The sequence below is a fragment of the Madurella fahalii genome (assembly GCF_045866475.1).
Source record: "Madurella fahalii IFM 68171 DNA, scaffold_2, whole genome shotgun sequence".
In the NCBI taxonomy this organism is placed as follows: domain Eukaryota; kingdom Fungi; phylum Ascomycota; class Sordariomycetes; order Sordariales; genus Madurella; species Madurella fahalii.
This window is the reverse complement of record NW_027263972.1, coordinates 1,357,289-1,378,305: the sequence shown is the minus strand read 5'-3', so window position 1 is coordinate 1,378,305 and position 21,017 is coordinate 1,357,289. Positions and strand designations below refer to the sequence as shown.

The 21,017-nt window shown below is 56.6% G+C and overlaps 9 protein-coding genes across 9 annotated transcripts; 4 read left to right on the top strand and 5 right to left on the bottom strand.

Moving 5' to 3' along the window:
* Window positions 1–388: 388 nt before the first annotated feature.
* Window positions 389–3,220, top strand: RGP1 (Golgi membrane exchange factor (Ric1p-Rgp1p) subunit; the record flags this gene model as incomplete). Its single annotated transcript, XM_071058569.1, has 2 exons — window positions 389–1,043; window positions 1,095–3,220. 2 exons carry the CDS (start codon window positions 389–391, stop codon window positions 3,218–3,220), a joined length of 2,781 nt encoding a protein of 926 aa, XP_070914670.1.
* Window positions 3,221–3,729: 509 nt separating this feature from the next.
* Window positions 3,730–4,710, bottom strand: MNN4 (mannosyltransferase; the record flags this gene model as incomplete). Its single annotated transcript, XM_071058568.1, has 2 exons — window positions 3,730–3,799; window positions 3,857–4,710. The coding sequence occupies 2 exons, from the start codon at window positions 4,708–4,710 to the stop codon at window positions 3,730–3,732; spliced, it is 924 nt and encodes a 307-aa protein (XP_070914669.1).
* Window positions 4,711–6,128: 1,418 nt separating this feature from the next.
* Window positions 6,129–7,852, bottom strand: MFIFM68171_03146 (uncharacterized protein; the record flags this gene model as incomplete). The annotated part of the gene is made up of 2 exons (XM_071058567.1): window positions 6,129–6,974; window positions 7,088–7,852. 2 exons carry the CDS (start codon window positions 7,850–7,852, stop codon window positions 6,129–6,131), a joined length of 1,611 nt encoding a protein of 536 aa, XP_070914668.1.
* A 1,251-nt stretch (window positions 7,853–9,103) lies between these two features.
* Window positions 9,104–9,983, bottom strand: ERD2 (endoplasmic reticulum retention protein; the record flags this gene model as incomplete). Its single annotated transcript, XM_071058566.1, has 4 exons — window positions 9,104–9,597; window positions 9,678–9,744; window positions 9,814–9,872; window positions 9,956–9,983. 4 exons carry the CDS (start codon window positions 9,981–9,983, stop codon window positions 9,104–9,106), a joined length of 648 nt encoding a protein of 215 aa, XP_070914667.1.
* A 1,096-nt stretch (window positions 9,984–11,079) lies between these two features.
* Window positions 11,080–12,239, bottom strand: RFC5 (Replication factor C (RF-C) subunit; the record flags this gene model as incomplete). Its single annotated transcript, XM_071058565.1, has 3 exons — window positions 11,080–11,428; window positions 11,480–12,102; window positions 12,153–12,239. 3 exons carry the CDS (start codon window positions 12,237–12,239, stop codon window positions 11,080–11,082), a joined length of 1,059 nt encoding a protein of 352 aa, XP_070914666.1.
* A 473-nt stretch (window positions 12,240–12,712) lies between these two features.
* On the bottom strand, window positions 12,713–13,570 carry mrpl16 (mitochondrial 54S ribosomal protein uL16m; the record flags this gene model as incomplete). Its single annotated transcript, XM_071058564.1, has 3 exons — window positions 12,713–12,879; window positions 12,936–13,077; window positions 13,133–13,570. 3 exons carry the CDS (start codon window positions 13,568–13,570, stop codon window positions 12,713–12,715), a joined length of 747 nt encoding a protein of 248 aa, XP_070914665.1.
* A 472-nt stretch (window positions 13,571–14,042) lies between these two features.
* On the top strand, window positions 14,043–17,417 carry rfc1 (DNA replication factor C complex subunit Rfc1; the record flags this gene model as incomplete). The annotated part of the gene is made up of 5 exons (XM_071058563.1): window positions 14,043–14,142; window positions 14,199–14,244; window positions 14,301–14,342; window positions 14,398–17,037; window positions 17,090–17,417. 5 exons carry the CDS (start codon window positions 14,043–14,045, stop codon window positions 17,415–17,417), a joined length of 3,156 nt encoding a protein of 1,051 aa, XP_070914664.1.
* Window positions 17,418–18,340: 923 nt separating this feature from the next.
* Window positions 18,341–19,980, top strand: MFIFM68171_03141 (uncharacterized protein; the record flags this gene model as incomplete). Its single annotated transcript, XM_071058562.1, has 5 exons — window positions 18,341–18,344; window positions 18,415–18,537; window positions 18,587–18,998; window positions 19,068–19,560; window positions 19,777–19,980. The coding sequence occupies 5 exons, from the start codon at window positions 18,341–18,343 to the stop codon at window positions 19,978–19,980; spliced, it is 1,236 nt and encodes a 411-aa protein (XP_070914663.1).
* A 455-nt stretch (window positions 19,981–20,435) lies between these two features.
* Window positions 20,436–20,851, top strand: MFIFM68171_03140 (uncharacterized protein; the record flags this gene model as incomplete). Its single annotated transcript, XM_071058561.1, has 2 exons — window positions 20,436–20,543; window positions 20,603–20,851. The coding sequence occupies 2 exons, from the start codon at window positions 20,436–20,438 to the stop codon at window positions 20,849–20,851; spliced, it is 357 nt and encodes a 118-aa protein (XP_070914662.1).
* Between the last annotated feature and the right edge of the window lie 166 nt (window positions 20,852–21,017).

The following is a 21,017-nucleotide window of genomic DNA, read 5'->3' as shown; positions in this document are numbered from 1 at the left end:
CATGAGACGCCTTTGCAACGCTAGATTAGAGACATTCTGGATGAAAAAGGGGCAGAAGGAGCAGGGTTAGGGTTACAGCATCCAAGAGTTTCTGCCTAAGGCGCTCAGATTGCCAGTAATGCAAGGGTCTGTTAGTGAGGCCCTGGCGCTGGGTTCTCCTGCGTGGGCGATCTAGCGTCCATTGGCAACCTTCCGCCGATCGCTGAAAGAGAGCAACGAGACGAACCGGCTCCCCGCGCCCTGCATCGTGCACCTCTGTGCCGCAAGATGCTGCGCAACAGAATGCTGAATCAAGTGGATTGACGATTCCGGCGACCAGTCTCCGTCTCCACGAAGGGATTCAAAACTCTTCCTGACACCTTTCCCGCCGGGACCCCCCCCCGAAACGATGCCACCCGACGGCCATGGCAGCGGCAGCGGCAACGGCAACAGCAACATCCGCGTCTTTGTGCGCTGGCATGAGCAGGTCGTCTTTGCCGGGGAGGAGGTCAAATGCACCATCACCTTCAAGAACGTCGCCCGCCTTCCGGGTAGTGGCTCCGCGCTACCGACGCCGACTAGCTTAAAACCTTCGACACAATTCCCGGCTTCATCGAGACACCCCAGCGCCGAGCGTGGTCCGCGCCAACCATCGCCCTTACATCCCGGCGCACCGGGACGCTCGAAGCCCAGTTCCGGCCTTGCGCCGCCTCCGGCTGCCCGCGGCCACCGCTCGAGTCACTCACTTTCCGTCCCATCGACCGCCTCCCGTGCGCGCGGTGGATCCATCTCATGGTCGCCATCCCCTGCTGCTGGCGTCCGTTCTCAGCGCAATGGTAATGGAAATGGCAATGGAAATGGCAATGGAAGCGGCAATGGCAACGGTAATGGCCATGGACATAAGAGGTCTGTGTCAATTGTGTCGATTGGGTCTTTGAACACGGTCGACGACGCCCAGAGCAACGCCTCGTCGGCCAAGCCGCAGCGGCCGACGAGGGGGCATGCGCGAGCGTCGAGTCTACAGATCTTGCCCCGTGGCGGACTGTTCAATGGGCCGCGTTCGGGTGAGTCGCGCGGTGTGTGATGAAGGAATCATCCACTGACTGATCTTATAGCCCATCCAAAAACCCCGAATTCGCAGCCGTCGCCCCTTTTCCATGCGTCCTATCCGCCAGATAGGAGTATCAATGGCCGCCTCCCGGGCACCGCAACCGCGCCCGATACACCGGGGGTAGGGTTTCCCCGGGAGCCTTCCCTATCCGCGCCAGAACCGCTGGCCGCCTTCAAATTCCCCATGACAGACTCGCCGTCTACGCCGGGGACGGCAAGAGGGCCGGCAGACGACGATCTGATGAGCCCAACCCAGCCAACGGGGTTTCCAAACAGTCTCCCAGTACGGTTGAGGGATCCGGTGCCGACGATAAACGAGCATGGAGCGACCTTGTCAGCACGGGTGCTCTCAACTACCAGCATAGCGGGGACGCCTAGGAGCAGCGGCGAGTTCTATTCGCTGAGCAACAACTCGTCCGAGACACTGGCCTCGGAATATGTCATGCAGCAACCTCTGCGCGCTCACGGCCCCTTGCCCCACAGCAGGAGGCCGTCCAATCTCTCGTCGGGCTCTGTTAGGTTGCCCGAATCGTTGATGATGGGATATGCTCAAATACAGGGGTCGTTCACCCTGGACGGATCGCTCATCAACCTCGGACCGTTTGAGCAGGTCAAGCGGAAAGCGGTGGTGGGCGGTCAAGGAGGCGGCGTTGTTGGCCTCGAAACGGCAAAACGCGACAGCGGCCTGCTGCGGAGTTTCGGATGGGGAAACTTCACTAGTTCCATTGGTGAGCTGCTGGGCGGAGGCGAGCTCAGCAGCATCAAGGAGATGCGCGGGATCGCAAGCTCCAAGTCAATCCCGCTATTATCCACGTCGCAGTCGATCTTGTTTGTCGACCTGCAGCTAGCTCCCGGCGAGAGCAGGGCGTTCGAATACTCGTTCAAACTGCCCAAGGGATTACCACCTACCCACCGCGGAAAGGTAATGAAGATATCCTACAGCCTAGTCATCGGCACGCAAAGACCAGGCGGCGTCAAGGAACAACAAGTCAGATCAGTCGATATCCCCTTCCGCGTCCTCGGCAGTGTCAACAGCCACGGCGAGATTCTCGGTCACGACCTCATGTCCCCTTACATCCTCTTACGGGACCAAGCCCGTGTACAAGCCGTAAAAGACGGCGGCCACCACACTCCCACGCAGCAACAAAAACCCAAGCCCCCAATATCATCAGGCACCAACTCAACCATGGCCTCCTTCCTCTCCTACGTTGACGACCTCCTCGCTCGCCCCAAACATCCCAACCAACCGGGCCACCAATCTTCCGCAGCCCTCCTCAGCCCCTCGGCAACGGTACCTCCATCCCGCCGCCCGTCCATACACTCAACTTACTCCGACGACCCCTCGTCCTCCTCCTCCCCCTTCCTCCCCGCCTCAGCAAAAGAAGCAATCGACCTCGCCATCCTCCGCTCCAACATCTCTCCACCGGGCCACCAATCCGCCAACCGCTTCGAGATCGCGCGCAACGGGCGCCGCGTCGGGGTGGTCATGCTCGCGCGGCCGGCGTACCGCCTCGGCGAGGCCGTCACGCTAGCCATCGACTTCGCCGGCGCCGAGGTGCCGTGCTATGCGGTCCACGCCGCGCTCGAGACGGCCGAGAAGGTGGATCCCAGCTTGGCGTTGCGGTCCGAGGCGAGCGTGCAGAGGGTCACGAGGAAGGTGTGGGTGAGCGGGAGCGAGGTGGTGATGTATGCGCGGCGGGCGGTGTTTACGCCGACCATCCCCGCGACCGCTACGCCGGAGTTTGTGACGAGCGGGGTGGGGCTGGAGTGGAAGATCAGATTGGAGTTTGTGGTGCCTGCTGGGGAGCAACATCTTCATCAGGCCGGGTGGAATAAAGGCGGGGTTAATAGGGAGGAGGATTACGAAGGCGGAGAGGTGGAATTGGGTCCGGGGACCGGTAGGTCGGATGCTGGGGAGGATAGGAGGAGGGCCTCGAGACTGGGACAGCCGCATCCGCTGCTGGAGGAGATTTCGAGGGATGAGAAGGGCGGGTTGGTGCTGGTTGCGGTAGAGAACTTGATGTGTGAGAGCTTTGAGGTGGCGGTGCCGTTGAGGGTTTATGGTGCGGTTTGCAATGGGTTAGAGAGGCTGGAGAGGGATGAGGCGACGGAGGAGGGGTTAGCGGTTTGAGGGGGTTGTGTGGTTCCTTGCGGATGGCACTAATCGAAAGCGATAGATGGGCTGCAGCATTTGAATAGAGGTATGATGAAAGCCACTGTTTGGGAATAGTTTGGGTTGATGATGTGCGTGTGTCTTGTGTTGTCAATCCAACTAGCACCTGCGGGAGAGCTTCATGGATGAAACTAATTCTTTATATCATCTTCGATCTGTATATACAATGGGCTGGGAGAGTATATCGGGGCTACTAGTGATATCACTTAGCCCTTGGGTGGGCATCCGGTAGGGGTTCCTGTCTCCTTCACTCTCCCCTTTCTTAACGACTTGGCCTCCAGGGAGCCACTCAGCAGCAATGCCACCATGCGCTAGCTGGTATATTCCGGGAAACGCAAGTGAAATCGCCAGAGCATGCCTGAATTGGAAACAGCAAGTCCCAACTCCCAGCGCGTTTCAGAGGTGCTTCTTCCCTTCTCGTTCTTGGCGGCAATGTGTACCGCAGACCGTGGACGATGCCCCTTTATTTACAACATCTCTCCATCCCCAGTCTGGTTCATCTTCACCCACTCCTTCAAATCTTCATTCCACCGATGCCTGTACGTTGTCAGTCAGCCTACCGCTTCTCCCACAACGAGGTGTAACAAGACTCACCCCTCCCATTCCGTGACCACAAGACTCTTAGCCCCATACTCCTCCACTAGTATACTCTCAAACTCGAACGGCACTCGCGCCGGCAACCCCTCAAACCGCGTCTCCCTCAACGGCCACAAATCCTCCGTTCTATACCCATGATAGTTCTTGCAGCTCCATACCCCGGGCTGCACGTCGGGATTCCGCTCGACCAAGCCCGTGATATCGACAAACATGCCCGTGTCGAGGTCGATCCAGCGCGCGTCGATGACGTTCTTGCCCTGGCGCCTCCCGACCTCGGCGTAGTTGGGGTTCACATCCAGCAGGTACGCCCTGGCCTCGCGCGCGCCGCCCGCCTCGTCCTCGTCCGCGTACGTGTACGTGTACGTGTACTCGTGCACGCTGCCGTTGTGCCGGGCGGCAAGCGCCGCCAGCGTCGCGCCGCTGACCTGCGCGTCCACGTCGTAGTCCCACGGTATGATCCGCCCGTTCCACCACCATCCGAGCAGGGTGCCGTGCGCGAGCCACGTCTCGACGCCGAGGGACTCGCACGTCGAGAGGTAGGAGCGGATGAGGTGCCGGAGGACGGCCCGGTGCGCCGAGTAGGGGATGACGCCGCGGAAGAAGCGGGCGTCGTAGTGGGTGAGCTCTTCAGTGTAGCCGGCCTCCTGGAAGTATTTTGTTTCTTCGAACTCGACCGGGTCTTTGGGCGGGGTGGGCTGTGTTGGTTGTCGTTGGGGTGATGAAGAGAAGGGGAAGGGGGGCCTGGCGCTTCGGGCGATGGCGGCTGCGCCGAGGAGGGTGGAACAGAGGAGGAGCGTGGTGAAGAGGAGAAGGGCTGTGAAGTGGTAAGGAAGGGAGGATGACGGTCTCATGGCAGGTTGGTAAGTAGGATGCTGCTGAGCAAGCCGCTTAGCTGCGGACGTGACGGCTGGGGAGACGGGGGTGGTTGATGGACGAACATATGAGACAAGTTTGGAGGACAACGGCTCAATCAGCTCGTCTGAAGACTGCTTCGAACGGGGCAAGACTTGATGGTTTCAAGAACGAAAGACTATGTCATTGTGGTTCCGGAGCACGAGGGCGCGGAGGGATAGTCCATCCTCTCTGTATGTACCGAGAGTTGCGGCATGGAAAACCTGGCCTTTCCTCCCCCACTGCAAGCTCAACGCGTGTCTGACATGCGATCCAGCATCCCGCTTAACCTTTATATACAAGAAGGGACGGGCCGAGGCGTTAGCCGTAGCGATCAACTAGCCGTTACCAGATGCTCCAGGAAGGGTTTGACATGGAAGGGGCCCTGACAAGTAGTACCTTGGATACTGGGCACCGGTAGGGCTTTCGGCGATTACTAATGAGAGAAATAAGAAGAAGAGAATGGGTGAATATCTAAAGACCATGATAACGACATGCGGAACAGGTGCAGGGAGTATGCTGGAGTCTTGCTTCCGCTAGGGCAATAGTATACGTCAGCAGGGCACGGGCAGGAATCGTCATGTGAAGAGAGCGGTGCCTAGGTTTGGTAGTCTGCATAAGTTTGCTTGAAGACCCTCTGCTAATAAATTCGCATCGGGGGATTTGACGGGTCCCGAGCACGGCTCATTGCTTCGGAGATGTCTTAAGGTACTAACAGAGTCGAACTGCTGCTAGCATTCAACCAGAAGCTCAATCCCTCGAACTCTTGCTAAGGCGGCGTTTATATAGGACATTCCAATAACTCGGTCGGAAGCCAACCACGAGATGTCGAGTCAGAATCCAAGGTGAGAAGTGACTCGACAGCACCCTGACTCAGGGGTAAACGTCCCTGGTTCCCTTTGCCGATGTCTTCTAAGGACGATAGCTTCATGAGAAATAAACCTCAGAGTAGAAAATCCTAGCTATACTCTGCTAATGACCGCTGCTTAGAGACACAATCACTTCTGCATAATACGAGGACTTTGAAGATGCCAAGGCTCCCGACAATCCGGTAGGCCCTGGGTGTGGCATGTGCCAAGGAAAACCGTTGAGATCCCAGGATCACCAAGCCGTGCGTTAGTGCTGCGGTCAACTTTAGCTGCACCCAATGATAATGCAACTCCTCTGTAAACCCAAAGGTATGGATTCAGAATCATGGACTAGCTACAAAAAACATCGGGTATATAACATCGAGATATCCGCCCACTGCCAACCCAACCCTCACTCCAACAGTCGGAACCCTAGATTAATCCTTAGGCTCTTATTATACAAAGAAGAGCCCGTCATCCTCGCCCATTACTTTCGTGCCTTCACACCGCCACTAATAAGCAACTGGCCATCACCTCGCCTGCGCCTGTCCCCCTTTCAGCGTCGAAAACGGACTAACATTAGTCCCAGATCTCAACCACGCGTCCAGACTGGGAAAAGACGCCCTAGACGCCCTTTGCGTCTGGCCCATCTGCTGCTTCTCATTCCCATCAACCGGCGAGGCGGTTGACGCCGACTGGGCACCAAACTCGTCCCTATTTTTCGGGAACAAGCTGAATTTCCCTCTTGGCGGAGGAGGTTTGCCCAGCTGGAACTTGGCCGTCCCATTCCCATTCCCGCTGTCCACCGTCCCTGCCCCCGAGACAGACCGAGACGGCCCGTAATAACTAACCGCATATCCCACCCCAACCCCTCTCGCTTTATTTCCTCCAGACCCAGCACCGACGCTCTTCCTCATAATATTCGTATTACTCCTCGACAGTGCCAGTGCCGCGGCCGGCGGCGCCACCGCGGCGGCTGCCAACGATTTTTCATCACCCACCCCCATCCCATTGCCCAGGGTGAACTTGAACCCACTATCATCCGTGCTGTACGTACTACTCCCGTCATCACTCGCCGCATACTCCGGTCCTGTCTTCTTGACATTCGAAGTAGACATAACAGCGTACGCCTTGTTACTCGTGCCCACCAGCTCGGGATACCCGATATTCGGATTCCCGCCCGAACCGCCGCGGCCACGGATGCTACCGCCACCCAACAGACGGCGACGCTTATTGCGCCGACGTCTGAGAATGAGCACGAACGCAACCACAGTAAGCAGTGACGAGCCGATGATGCCGCCGACCACCGCCAGAGCCGTCTGCGTGACCGAGAGCGCCGCGCCCTGGGCCTGTTGGACCTGGGTGGCAGCTTCGTTCTGTACCATCACAACAAAAATTAGTCAGACCATCCCGCCTTTCGTAAATATCAGGGGGAAAGAAAATGAAAAAATGAAAAAAAAAAAAAAAAAAAAAAAAATTTAAGACGCACCCTCAAAGCGGTAGCATCCGCCTGCGCCTTCTGCGCGACGCTCGCGGCCGAGTTCATGGCGTCCCTCGCGCTCTGGCTGGCCTGGGCGAGGGCGCTGGCGAAGCTGGCGCCCATCGAGCTCGTGACGCTGGCCATGCTCTCGGCGACGGCGCGGCCCGCGCTCTGCGAGGCGGAGCGGAACGCCTCCGAGACGGCCCGGTCGGCGCTGGCGCGCGCCTCGTCGGCCCGCCGCGACGCCTCGGCGGCCGCCTGCGACATGGACCGCGAGGCTGACTCGGCGGCGCTCTGCTGCGCGCGCGCGCTCGCGAGCTGCTGCTCCGTCTGGCTGAGCCGTTGGGTCGCTTGCTGCAGGGACTGGCTGAGCTGCTGGCTCGACTGCGAGACTTGCTGGCTGGCCTGGCTGACGGAGCGGGACTGGGCGCTGAGTTGTTGGAGTTGGTTGCTGAGGGCCTGGATCTGGCCTTGGTCTTGCCGGCTGAGGAGGGTCGGCGGCGGCGTGATCATCGGCTGCGGGCATCCATCTCGCTGGACGGCGGCCGACGGAGGTTGCGAGTGTAGCAGCTGCGGTCCGTCATCCCGCCCCCCCACTCCGGCTTCCGGTATCCTCCTCCATAGCGGCTCGGCTGCTCCCGCTCCCGCTCCCGCATCGACTTCCCTAACCGGGCCCGGCCCGTACGCGGCACCGCTGCCGACCCAAGCACAGCTTGAGCATACCAAGAACAGAAGGGAGAGACGAGGCAATATTAAGGGCCGTTGTTTGGCCATTGTGCGGGACCGGCCGGCTGATAATAAGATCATAAAATAAACAGATAAGCAAACACTTTGGTGTTACCGCCGACGGGAGAATCGAAAGTGAGCAGTAGTGACGGCGGCGGACCTGGCGATCATCCTTTCAGCCAGAAGGTCTAAGGCCTGGGTGAGGATAATTAGGCAAAACGGGAGAAGAGAGGGAGAAGAGAGGAAAGGAAACAAACAGAGGGGACGGCCGAAGGATAAAAGAGATGTTTTGCAATGCGGACCTCTAAGTCAGCATTGGTCCCGAACTTCGGGTACCGAGACTCTCTGTCTCACACGGTTGCTTGGCCATCTCAGGAACAGCACGCTGCCGAGCGGCGACGGATTCCAAATGCCGCTGCTGCTGCTGTTGATACGGCGCAGTACGCACAGCATCAGACCATCATGCCATGTCATGGGTTGTCGCTCTGTAAACTCCCCTCACATCGGAATGCTCGTCCTGGGAACCACGAATAGAAATGACTTGGGACGTAGAAAAAACCAACCAACCACAACTGACCGAACCCCCGGTGCCCTGCCGCAGATCCCACCGGAGCACCTCCGCACCGGGGCGCACAGACACCCCGATTCGGCCGAAACGGGGGCTATCGCATGTCCTGAGACGGAAGACGCAGGGTGCATTTGCTGGCTCGCCCAAACCAACTTCAAACCGCTCGCCTTTATGCTCTTCGGAGCGGCTTGGAGCTTTCCATATTTGGGACGTAGAACCCCCCAGCGACAAGCTTCTGCATAGGGCACCTGCCACGGTCTCAGGTGGCGCTCGTTACCGCTGCTGATGACGTGTCGGTTGCTGACGCTGACGGCAGAGTCACGGCAGGCCTCGAACTTTCTGAAGAGAGACAGCCACCGCTCCAAGTTGTACAGACCCCTTTGTCTATATACATTCAACCATAACAAATAAGCCGTGCCCAAGCCCGATCCGCCATATCAATAGTTCGTCAGTAGAACACAAGCATGAGCTCCAAACGCCGGTCATGCATTGTCCGTCTTTTCCCACCTTTCCGCTGGCCACCAGCCGCAGCACACTGGTAGAGAGCATGCTGACCTTGACTTTGTTCCCCCGATCCATCCATTCATCCATCCATCCATCCATCCAGCCACCCCAACCTTGTCATCCGTATTCCTCTCCCGGCTCCTCCCCCGCCCCCCTTCGATTCTTCCAGCAGGCCTCATACGAGCAACACCACCGGCCCCGCCCCGCCTGTCTGTCTTGGCCCCTTTTTAAACAGGCAACGTGAACTTCTCCCCCTTCATGACCTTGCTGTAATAAATCCAAAAGAAGTCGCTGTACAGCACCGTCTGGATCACGCCGGCCACCACGGCGATGGTGTCGACCTTATGGTACGGCTCGTTGACGTAGCGGTAGATCCAGTTGGGGATGTACAGGGCGCGGTACAGGCCGAGGGCGAACAGGTAATGTGCCGTGATGGCCTCGGCCTCGCCGGTGCGCTGCAGCATGAACAGCTGCGGCAGGATGGCCACCGCCTCGAGCCAGATGGAGAAGGCCCAGCAGACCTCCATGACCGTATACTTGTAGGGGAACAGCAGCGCGAGCAACCCCGCGATCCCCAGCAGGTACTCGACCCGGAACGTGTCGAGGTTGGGGTCGTTGGTGGGCTTGTACGCCGACGCCATCAGGTAGATGATGTAGAGCTGCGACGAGATGAAGAGGATCTTGAAGACGAGGTTGTAGGGGGAGGCGGTCCACGGTATGTCTGGCGGGGGTTGTTGGGGTCAGTTTGGCCGGTTGTTGTTGTAAAAAAAGAGGAAGGGAAAAGAGAGTCGGTGGGCTTACCAAGGTATCGTGTTATGTAGACGATCAGATACAGGACTTGCGACTTGAACGAGATGCCTGAGCAGCTCTGCGCAAAGCGATTGTTAGCATCATCTTGCGGATGGACCGGTTGCGGTCGCGACAAAGTCAAGCGCACCTTGAGCTGCACAATCTTGTGCAACAAGATAAAGATCGATGCCAGATGGGAAAAGTCCCCTAGTTTCGCAATGCCCATGGTCAGCCCACCCGTCCTGATCTCGCTCTCCGCCATCCCCGCCATGATCTCTGGAATACCATACCCAGCACGCGGAAGAGGTTGAGCGTCATCTTGGAAGGTAGTGTTTAGTCGTGTATGTCCAATTGATTCGGGTATTGCAGTGTCGAGAGCTGCCGTCGCAGCAGCGCCGATGGTTGGGTTTCAAGCAGCAGTAGGCGGCTTGCTGGTGTTGGCCCGGACAAAAATCCGCTGACGGTCTCGCGGGTAGGCTCGGTGGGTTGAGGCAGCACAGACTGCGCCGCAGCGAGCTTCTAACAAAAGCTTCCAAAGAGGACACGAACGCGTTTCGGTCGGAAGTGCTGATCCTTGTCCACGGCACGGCAAATGATGCACGCCACGCCGCTGCTGGGAGTCCCACAAGGCTGTGGTGGACCAATAAGATTCCTGGAATCGGGCAGGGCGACAGGTGTCGGGTCCAGCTTTGAATCGATAACGAATGCCTCTGTCAGTTCTTTCTCTTTTCATTCTCCACCTGAATGATTGTCTTCATCAGATCATCATGTACGCGTTCCTATAATATCTCATGTCACCAGTGGCTCTGCGACTGAAATACTGCAGCGCTCGCTGCCCTTCTCAGTTGTACCAAGCACCAGTGTCATATTAGCCTGAGATGAGGTTCCGGTCCCTTGCATTCCAAGACATACCCACGAGAACTCAAAAGTTACCTCGTCGGCTACTGGCTTGCCATCCAATACTTTATTCTCATTGACAAACTTGTTGTTATTACCTACAACACTAATATACCTGGCCGGAGCCTAAGGAGCGAGCAAAAGCCAGCCGTCCGTAGTGGTTCTCGTGGCACTTCGCGCGTGCCACTCAATGGTCGTCACCGGCATGCTGTCTCTGATTCCTACCATCCCGTATGTCCGCATCGGCCATCTAATCGATGGGGATACGGCAGACCTCATCCAGATATCCAGTTCGTGCCCCCACCCCCCACCCCACCCTCCCCCCATAATGCCTTGGAGTTGCTTAGCGGTCCTCAGAATTCGCTCGGGTACGCAGTGTCTAGGTCATTCGTCATGAGGATATCCGAGATCTACCTAATGAGTACAAATAGATATGCGAGTCAGGGGCTAGCAATATTATGTAACCCCAAAAGTCGCCATTCGTAAACAGCCATCTGCTGACTCGCCCTTCCCTCCGTCACATGTCCATGCTCATCAGATACATCTCGAATATCCTCATGAACTTAGCGACAAACGCCTCCAGGTGGAAAATCACCTTTGTACCCGTCCTGATCCGATGCTCAAAAAAGGCCGACCACTTAATAACATCTGCCTTGAGGGCGTCGTCAATAAGCGGAATGAGTTTGAAGGTGAGCGTCTTCAAGATGGTGGTCGGCGGTATGCAGTGGGTAAGCAAGTCATAGAGCTTCGACCGGACCTGCAGGATCCGTGCCGGCGTGTGCTCGTCCATGATCTCCTTGGCAATTTGACCGATGAGGGCCTCCCAGTCGGGAGGCGGTATCGGTGTGCTGTCTGTGACTTTCTCGCTGCGGGAGGTTAGCTCGGGTATGAGTATTGTAGACCACCAGACTGCTTACTTCTGTGCATGCACCGCCTCGTACATCAGCAGCGCCTTCCGCAGATTCCGCCCGCTCTCCTCGGCAATCCTTTGATGCAGACCCTTCACGACAGGCCAGCCCTCCTTCTTCGCCGATGCCGCCAGCACATCGCAGATCTGCTCGTGTGTCGGCGCCGCCACCCGGACAAGCAGGGTTCGTGACCGGATCGGTGCAATGATGTTGGCCGTCGAGTTCGCGAGAAGAATTAGCCGCAGGTTGGGCGAGTACTTCTCCATTGTCCGACGCAGCGCCGCCTGCGCATCCCGCGTGAGGTGGTCCGCCTCGTTGATGACCACGACCTTGAACTTTTGCCTCGCCGACTGGTCGACCTGCTGTGTCTGCGCCACCTCCTTGAGCAAGTCCTGCACGACTACCCTGTCGTAGTTGCCAACGTCTGACGGAGTGATTTCGAGGTGGTAGACCGAGGCGACAATGTTGAATTCGAGCTTGCGGTTGCTGCTCGTCTGGAACACGCGCGCATCGATCTTGATCTTTTCGACACCGGGTCCGTAGAGCTCTTTTAGCGTCGCAACAATTCTTGTCTTTTTGCCTGCGCCCGATGGGCCATACACGAGAAGGTGGGGAAAGTCGCCGCTTTGCGCCTGCAGCAGCGTTAGAAGCCGTCATTAATAGCGTGTTGCAGAGTTCGTACCAAGGAGCGCAACCGCTCAGATAGTTCCTCATGGTATGTGAGGCTATCCAGAGACCTAGGACGATGCTTATCAACGATGAGAGCCATGTTGGTTGTTGTTGTTGTTGTTGTCGCTGTGAGCTTGGCTCTGCCTGCTGAGATCAAGGATTCGAGGGACGCGTCGGGGTGACGCGACTTGGGAGGAACGCCAAAAAATCAATTAAGCGAGCAACCCTCTAAGGAGTGCACGGACCACCTGCAGAACAGAGTTATAAATCTCAAGTAGTGTGCACTGGGAGACATTAGATGCATGCACCAATGGCCAATTGCGTCTTGGCTATCAGGGATAAACGAGGCGTTGTCGATAATGAATAGACTATATCAACTTGCCTTCCAGGTAGGGGGTCCTGCCCATTTCCAAGACGTACCCTGCTGCAAACCCTAGGTCCCAGCCCGACGACGCACGGCTAGACGTTGCGAAGCTACGCATGGGACGGACTCTAGTGCTCTCACTTGACAGCGCATTGGCTGTTCTGTTAGTCTACATATTATACAACAATAAATGAACATTGGACTGGTGGCTATGAAGGAGGAGGACCCGAGGCGGACGCTGTGTCAACCGGTAACGAAGCAGCGGGCGTCTCGGGGAGCTTTTTCCACGGCCGTCGGAGGTCCTCCAATGTGACACCATCCAGTTTGGTGATTCCGACACAAGCTGGGTCACCCTTCTTGACAAACTCGTACTGTCCTAGAGGATGGTCAGCCTGCGAGTCCACGAACAGAATGAAGGCATCAAGCATGTACCTGGCAGCTTGTTCCCTGCAAGCCGGAAGGCGTCCCGGATCACCTGCTCGTGCACTAAACCCCTGACCTCGAAAATAATCTGATTGACGGCAACTCTAGCCGCCCAGTGGTCGAAAGAACCCTTGCCCTTACCCATTCTCATCTTTGCACCAGCACCTGTCAGTCCATCGCCCCAGCCGTTCGCATGAGCATCTCACCTCGTTTCCGCTGACGAACACGCCAACATTGCAGGCAACCCTCTTATACAGCCGGTATTTCTGGCCACGCAACCGCGACTTGATGGTGTCCTCAGCCACCTTGAGCTGGGCGGCGCTGATTCTGCGATCGTGATCCCGCATGCGCAGACCGTAGTCTCCCCACACCACCGTCGTGCCCTTTGTTGATCCTCCCGTAGGCACTCTAGGCCGTCCTTTCATCATCTTCTTCTTGCGCGGGATATTGGGCTCGAGCCAGGTGCCCGCCCGGACGGCTGTCGCAGAAAATAGCCTGACATGCTGGGGTGCAAGTGGCGACCTGGTCGGCTTTGAGGGACGCAGGACGGTGGTCGAGGACAGCGAAGCGCGAACTGGCGTGGCGGGAGATATCCTGAGTGCCTGGAAGGCACTGAGGAGCGCCGATGAAGCGGCTGGCTTCATGGCGATCGAATTGGCGGAGCGGGCGTAGTCTTGCTGGGTCCCAAGAGACGCAGTTCCAGCGCCGAAAAACACCTACCGGAGCTCAGGCCTGGGCGCAGGCGCCGGGGAATCTTCGGGGCGGCCAGCAGACCCAATTAATTCGACTCCAAAATATTACAGCAGACTCAGCCCCCAAACCCTCCTTATTTTGTACAATATCGCATCGCGCTCGCTGGCCTGTCACGTTTTGGCGCGTGTATGCCAAGAATCGAACCGTTCGCGTCATTTCAACCTCTCCCAGCAGCGCGTCGGCCATCTCGGGTCCAGCTTCGAGTCTCCAGGCTTCCATCGTCTGCCTGGCCTCTTACGCCAGCCCCCAATCAAGGAGACTCAAAGAGTCCATAAGATGCCCTCTCGCATTCAATTGTGCTCCTAGATATCATCTCCCTATCGTCTTCAACTATTTTGTGAATACCTTCCACATATCCCCGTCATGCCTGACATTAGATCTTTTTTCGGCCCTAAGGGTGGCGCTCCGCCGCCAAAGCCTGCAGCTAAGAAGGAGGAGGAAACGACTAAAAGACCCAGAGGCAGTGCGTATTTCCGCGATAACTCGTATTGATCATTAGTGCCTCTAACACGGCTGTAGAAGGACGGAAAGTTATCGAAGATAGCGATGAGGATGAAGTTGTCGAGTAGGTCCATATTACCTGCCGCTGTGTCATGATCGGCTTCCTGATGGTCGATGCAGGACCAAACAGCCAACGAGGACAAGTCCGCGGAAGAAGGCATCGTGAGTCATGTTGGTCTGATCGCTCCCTGTGTCTGTTGCTTATCCGTGCGTCCAGCGCTCCCACCGAAGTTAAGGGGGTAGAAACGTCTGCCGCAAAGTATTTTGGGTCATCCAAGTCGAAGCCGGATAACCCACCCACAACACCCAAGCCTGTGTCCAAGAATCGCCCCGGCCCCGGGGTTGAGATTCGCGTGAGCCCCAGAACGAAGCCTGCCTCGAAACCGGCCCCGGCGCCCGTCAAGGCTACGCAAAACAGAACCTCGAAGAAGCCGGTTACCTCTTACAAGGAGCACGACCGGGATGATGGTGACGCTTTCGTAGACGATGACGAGGATGCGGGCGATGACATCTTTGCGGCGGATATGAGGGGGCGCAACAAGAGAAAGAACGACGACTATGTTGAGGAAGACAGCGAGGAGGACTTTCTTCCCAAGCCCAAGCGGGTCGCCTCCGGTGGCAAGCCGATCAAGGACGAGTCCGAAGACGAAGTGAAACCCGCTCCCAGCAAAGCCGCCAAGAAAGCGCCCGTTCCGAGTAAGAAACGCAAATCCCCCGCTGCCGACAGCGAGGACGAAGAAGAAGAGGATGTCAAGCCTGTCAAGAAGGCAGCTAAGCCGCGAGCCCCCAGGACCAAGAAGGAGGCTGAAGCCGAGCCCGACGATCTCAAGGCAATTCTTGACAGTGTCCCCACAGTTCAGGCGCCGGACGCCCCTCCGAAAGATCCAGACGCAAAGTTTGACTGGCGGAAGCAGGCCGGCGGAGGTGGCAACACCGGGCCACCCCCCAATGCCGGAGCGCTTGAGATCCCGGAAGGCGAAGAGAACTGCCTGATGGGGAAAACTTTTGTCTTTACAGGCCTGCTTAAGACTCTTAGTCGAGAGGATGGTCAAGCACTGGTGAAACGATATGGCGGCAAGGTGACCGGAGCACCAAGCAGCAAGACGGATTTTGTTGTTCTCGGAGATGATGCCGGCCCCAGCAAGCTGAGAAAGATCAAGGAGCACGGTATCAAGACGATCGACGAGGAGGGCCTTTTCTACCTCATCAAGACCATGCCCGCTCATGGCGGCAGCGGCAAGGGCGCCGAAAAGGCCAAGCAGAAGCGCGAGGAGGAAGAGAAAAGGGTCCGTGAGGAAGCTGCCCAGATGGAGCGGGAGGAGCAGGCCCGTAAGGCCGAAGCAGAGAAGGCGGCCAAGAAGGCTGCCGCTGCCCGTGGAGTCTCTGCGCCCGTGCAAGCTCAGCCGCTCTCTCAGCTGTGGACAACAAAATACGCTCCCACTCAGCTCAGTCAGATCTGCGGCAACAAGGCCAATGTGGAGCGGATTCAGTCTTGGCTCAAGAACTGGCCAAAGTCGCGCAAGTACGATTTCCAGAAACGAGGTGCGGACGGCATGGGCGGGTACCGCGCAATCATCATTTCTGGACCGCCCGGCATCGGCAAGACGACGGCCGCCCACCTTGCCGCCAAGCTGGAAGGTTACGACGTGCTCGAGAGCAACGCAAGCGACACGCGCAGCAAGAAACTTGTCGAGAACGGCGTCAGTGATGTCCTCAATAACACCTCGCTGCTGGGTTTCTTTGCCGGCGACGGTAAGAAGGTCGATGCTGGCAAGAAAAAGATTGTCCTTGTCATGGACGAAGTTGACGGCATGTCTGCGGGCGACCGAGGTGGTGTCGGCGCGCTGGCCAAGTTCTGCAAGAAGACAGAGGTTCCTCTCATTCTGATTTGCAACGAGCGCAGATTACCCAAGATGAAGCCGTTCGATCACGTTGCGTTCGACATCAAGTTCCAGCGTCCAACCGTCGATCAGATCCGGTCCCGAATCATGACCATCTGCCACAGGGAAGGCATGAAGATGTCGCCCCAGGTTGTGGACGCCCTAATCGAGGGCAGCGGCAAGGACATTCGCCAGATCATCAACATGCTCTCGACGGCAAAACTTGACCTGAGTACAATGAACTTTGACCAGAGCAAGGCGATGACCAAGGCTTGGGAGAAGCACGTTGTGCTAAAGCCGTGGGATATCTGCCAGAAGATGATAGGAGGCGGCCTCTTTAGCCCTGCGAGCAATGCGACCCTGAACGACAAGATTGAGCTTTATTTCAATGACCACGAATTCAGCTTCCTGATGATACAAGAGAATTACCTACGCTCAAAACCGGCTGCGCTGGGCGGGAAAGGATACAATGCCAGGGAACAGAACCTCAAGTACCTCGAGCTCGTTGACCAGGCTGCAGAGAGTATCAGCGATGGCGATTTGGTCGACCGGATGATCCACGGCCCGCAGCAGCACTGGAGCTTAATGCCCACCCACGCAGTCTTCAGTACCGTAAGACCGTCGAGCTTCATTGCTGGCCAGTTTGGAGCACAACCCCTCTTCACATCGTGGCTTGGCAACAATAGCAAGTACGGGAAGCTGGGCCGCTTCGTGCGCGAGATCCATTCACACATGCGACTCAAGTCTTCGGGAGACCACAATGAGATCCGGCAGCAGTATCTGCCTGTCCTCTGGCACCAGCTGGTCAAACGGTTGGAAGCCGAGGGGAAGGACGCTGTAGAGGACGTTATCAACCTCATGGATAGCTACTATCTCACACGGGAAGACTTTGATTCCATCAAGGAACTCGGTGTGGGATACCAGTCGGAAGAGCTGATCAAGATCGACACGCAGACCAAGGCGTCGTTCACCAGAATGTAAGTGTTCAGCCAAGCCAATGTCTCTCACGCAGCTAATTTCCCGGTCTAGGTATAACGCCATGTCACATCCCGTGCCCTTCATGAAGGTTAGCAACGTGATGGCGCCGAAGAAGCTCGGCAAGGAGATGCCCGATCTCGAGGAGGCGATCGAGGAAGATGATGAGGGCGATGTTGCCGAAGCTGCTGATGTTGACGAGGATGACGAGCTTGACCTCAAGGCAGACAAGTACATCAAACAGCCTAAAAAGACCGCCAACAAGGCAACCAAGAAGGCAACAAAGGCCAACGAAGAAGATGAGGAGGAGGATGGTGGCAAGGCGCCGAAAGCCAAAGGCAAAGGGGCAACACGGGGCCGGGGTCGGCCGAAGAAGAGCTAGTTGAACTGGGAGGAATGCGCCATAGACGCCTTAGAGCTGGAGCATCCTATGTTAATGCAAGGTGTTCGAGGGGATTATTGCTGCATAAGAGCCCATGCACGATTTGTATAGAGTTAATCCACAACTACGAGCACGACAGGGACGGCGTTGTAATTCTTCTCTTTAGGCCCTGGGATATCGAGTCGATCCTCCCCCCCCCCCCCCCCCCCCCCCCTTTTTCCTCGTGGGTCATGGGGACGCACGCGTCACAATCTTCAGCACGCGTCTTATCGGCGAGCGAACATGATGCAAAGTCTCAGTGGGCTTTCTTCACACTAATTATTTACTTCCCCCATCCACGGCTTTCCTTTCTTCTTCTCCCCACCACCACTCGACCCACTGACCTTTGACATCTTGACCTTCCAGCTTCTTCACTCCCATTCCTGCTGTTCGGCCTTGATCATCGACCAACCGTCTATTCCATGCCCCTTCAACCTCCTGTCATCGGCTTCTTGAACCGCTTGACGAGTGCAGTTGTCCCACTCAACACCTCTTTCCGAGTGCCGTTCTTCTATCGAACCCTATGCACCCTCATTCCTACTAGTGGTCAATGAATCTTTGATTTCAATACCAGCCGATAACCACCATTTCGAGTGTTTCATGAGGGTAGTTCCCCTATCAACTATCTTCTCCCTATCGCCGTTTCTTCCATCGGACCTTGGTCTAACGGTAATTCTTCCATCCAAATCAAAGTCGTTGTGATCAGAGGAAAAGTCCATCTGCCGCTTCACCCCAAGAACAGCCACAGGTTAGTCGACAACTCACCACCTCATCACCAATCGTCGTTTGTGTTTGGCCGTGTTGATAGAAGCTAACTCGCTCGCAAGCCTCCGATCGCCAGGCAGTATACCCGTATCGTCCAACTTCTCCGAACCATTTCGACCATGGGTAAGTGTCTTTCCAGACACCAACGCTCATCACACTACGAGATCATAATGAAAGCTAACGTTGGAGAAAGATGACAAAGTTTACTTCCGCGCTCCAACCCACGAGAAGAACTGGGACAACACCATGGTTGAGACCAAGCCAACTAGCACTCGCGGTTCGGTTTCAATTCGGAATGAGCATGCCTATACTACTGGTGGGTGATAGCCCTATGAGAGAAGAATAGAAAACTAACGGGCTGTTAGGGTATGGCGATGGGAATGGTGCCGCAGGAGTGGACAGTGAAGTCCATCGTGACGCTTACTTTCACGCACCCAGCGGCCGCGATGATACCGGCTGCTTTTACGGGAGTCCCAAGACCCCTGACAGAAATATCTCTCAGTGCTCCTTCCAGTCCGACCGCACCGTCATATTCGCTCCCCAAGATGCTCGCACCTACAATGAGAGCCAGATGGCCTGCACTCACCCAGACTGTATCCAAGAAGCAGAGTATGCCCAGTTCTTCGGCGAGCAGAAGAAGTGGCGCTTGACCACGACCATGATGAAGGCCTATGTTGCCATGAGAAATGGGACCAATAGCCTCCCTATTGGACCTCGTGCTCCGATCTTGCCTCACCTGCTCAATCAAGAGTGGAACAAGGCAAGGGGTGATCCTTAGTAAGTAGCCTTGTTTTGGCGGTTCTTTGAGCCTTTGACCTTGCTTATCATTGTTGACTGTCTGTGAAGCTTGCTTCATGAGATCCAGGAGGGCATGCGTTCCGACATGCCTGACAATCCTAACCGTGGGGAGTTTTACTACTACGACCGGCCTGCCGATGAAGGACATCTGATTCCCTCTCTTGATTATTATGCCGATGGGATCGCCGCAAAGGATGTTTTTCGCAGCGAGGGCTGGGACGCTGCCAATAAGAAAGTGACCCGATCTTTTAACGAGTGGTATCCTCGTGAACCTTCAAGTCTGCTTATCCACGGCACCACCGAGAACAAGGGGAAAGCTCCGGAATGGCCCAGGCCGCATATGTATACCCGCTTCCTGCTACCGCCGGTCCAAGCTTCGTCTCTTCCTACTCAATGCCAGCAATCCCTTGACGATGGCTGGATCTCGGACGACGAGGGGCACCCTGAGGAAAGCCGCATCACCCCATGCACTTTCGCCTTCTTGGCTACCGGCTGCAGACTCGCCGACGAACACAAGGACATGAAGCCAGTCATCCCAAAGGTACGTGAGCCCGGCGAATCTGCATTAACCTCCCCTCCGTCGAGCCCAGACCTCACTCTCCCCATTATCTTGCGGTCTATCAGCTGTGTTTGCTTTCCACCAAATCTTTCTTTTTCCCTCACGCTTATTCAAATCTCCCACTACCCACATAACCATCGCAATCACTACATCAAGATCTTCGAACTTCACAAATTACCCATCCTAACATATCATAAGGACCAACCTTCTGCGCGCCCTCCTTCGACACCAGATTGGCAAGCCGGAGAGAAAGCGACCATGCGTCAACAGCGGCGTGACAAACGTGCCTGGCGCCTGGCCCATCCAGAGCCGTACTACGATGAGGAAGATGGCGAGCTGCTGTGGTCGCCTTCGGCTGGGTCGCAAGACACATCGATCGACTGGTCGCCGCGTGGTACGTGATTCCTATTCAGTATTCAGCTAGCAGGAGAAAGGGCGTCCCTTGCAATCCTATTCCAACGTTTAAAACTCATGTCTGGCGCTGGCAATAAGATTGTCAATGGCATCACCTAGAGGTTGTCATGACACTATTTGTTTGCAGGTTAGGCTTGAATGACACATGATGGCAAGTCTCCCTTTGCCACCCCTTTCCCGGTAGCAATCTGCGGCAGCAACTCGACTTCCTGATTGCAGCCCCGGTGTGAGGGGTGCGAAAGTGAGCCTGGCACACACCCTCAATAAGCAAGCGGTGCTTGCCATTCAGCGCATCTTCCTCCTTGAGCACCTTTCTTCGTCCTGTTAAATCGTTCCTTTTGTTTCACCTAGGTTATGCGGCAATAGAAACTAACTCATTCCTAGGTATCTCACCTGAGAGACTGTCGGTTGGCCTGTCGAGCGCGGCCGACCGCGTCGTCCCAATGGTGACGGGGGGTTTGTTGGTGCTTCGGCGGGACGCCGACACCGAGTGCGAGTCGCCGCTCCTGCCGTCGTCTGTTGACGACGGGGAGATCGAGATGGGATGCGAGGTAAGCAGTCGCCTATTCGTCTTCCCTTTCGGTGTTTTGACAGGTTCTACCCTCTCTAGCTTAAAACCGAAAAGCCGCTCCCGCCGTTGCCGCCGGCCCTGGCCGAACCCTGCATCTCCGTCGGCGCCGCCGTCGGTGCGGTGTCCGAAGAGGCTCGCGAGCCGCGAGAGACAATCTCGCGACTCGCCAACGACAACAAGAGACTGGCGGCCGAGGTGGCCGCGCTGCGGAGGGAGGTTGCCGAGCTCGAGGCAAGGTGGGTTTCATTTTCCTTTTCCCTAGTAGTATCGGCGGACACCAAGCAGTGACCATGATGTGGACGGCGCCTCCGAGTGGAGGCTTCCCGTGATGATAACAAGATCAACCGTCACTTACAAACGAACGCCGGAAGCCCCTGAAATTCGCATCGCCTCGCACCATCCCAACCAACCCCTAGCACCACAAAATAACCCTAGCCCCCTTTTTATCCATTTC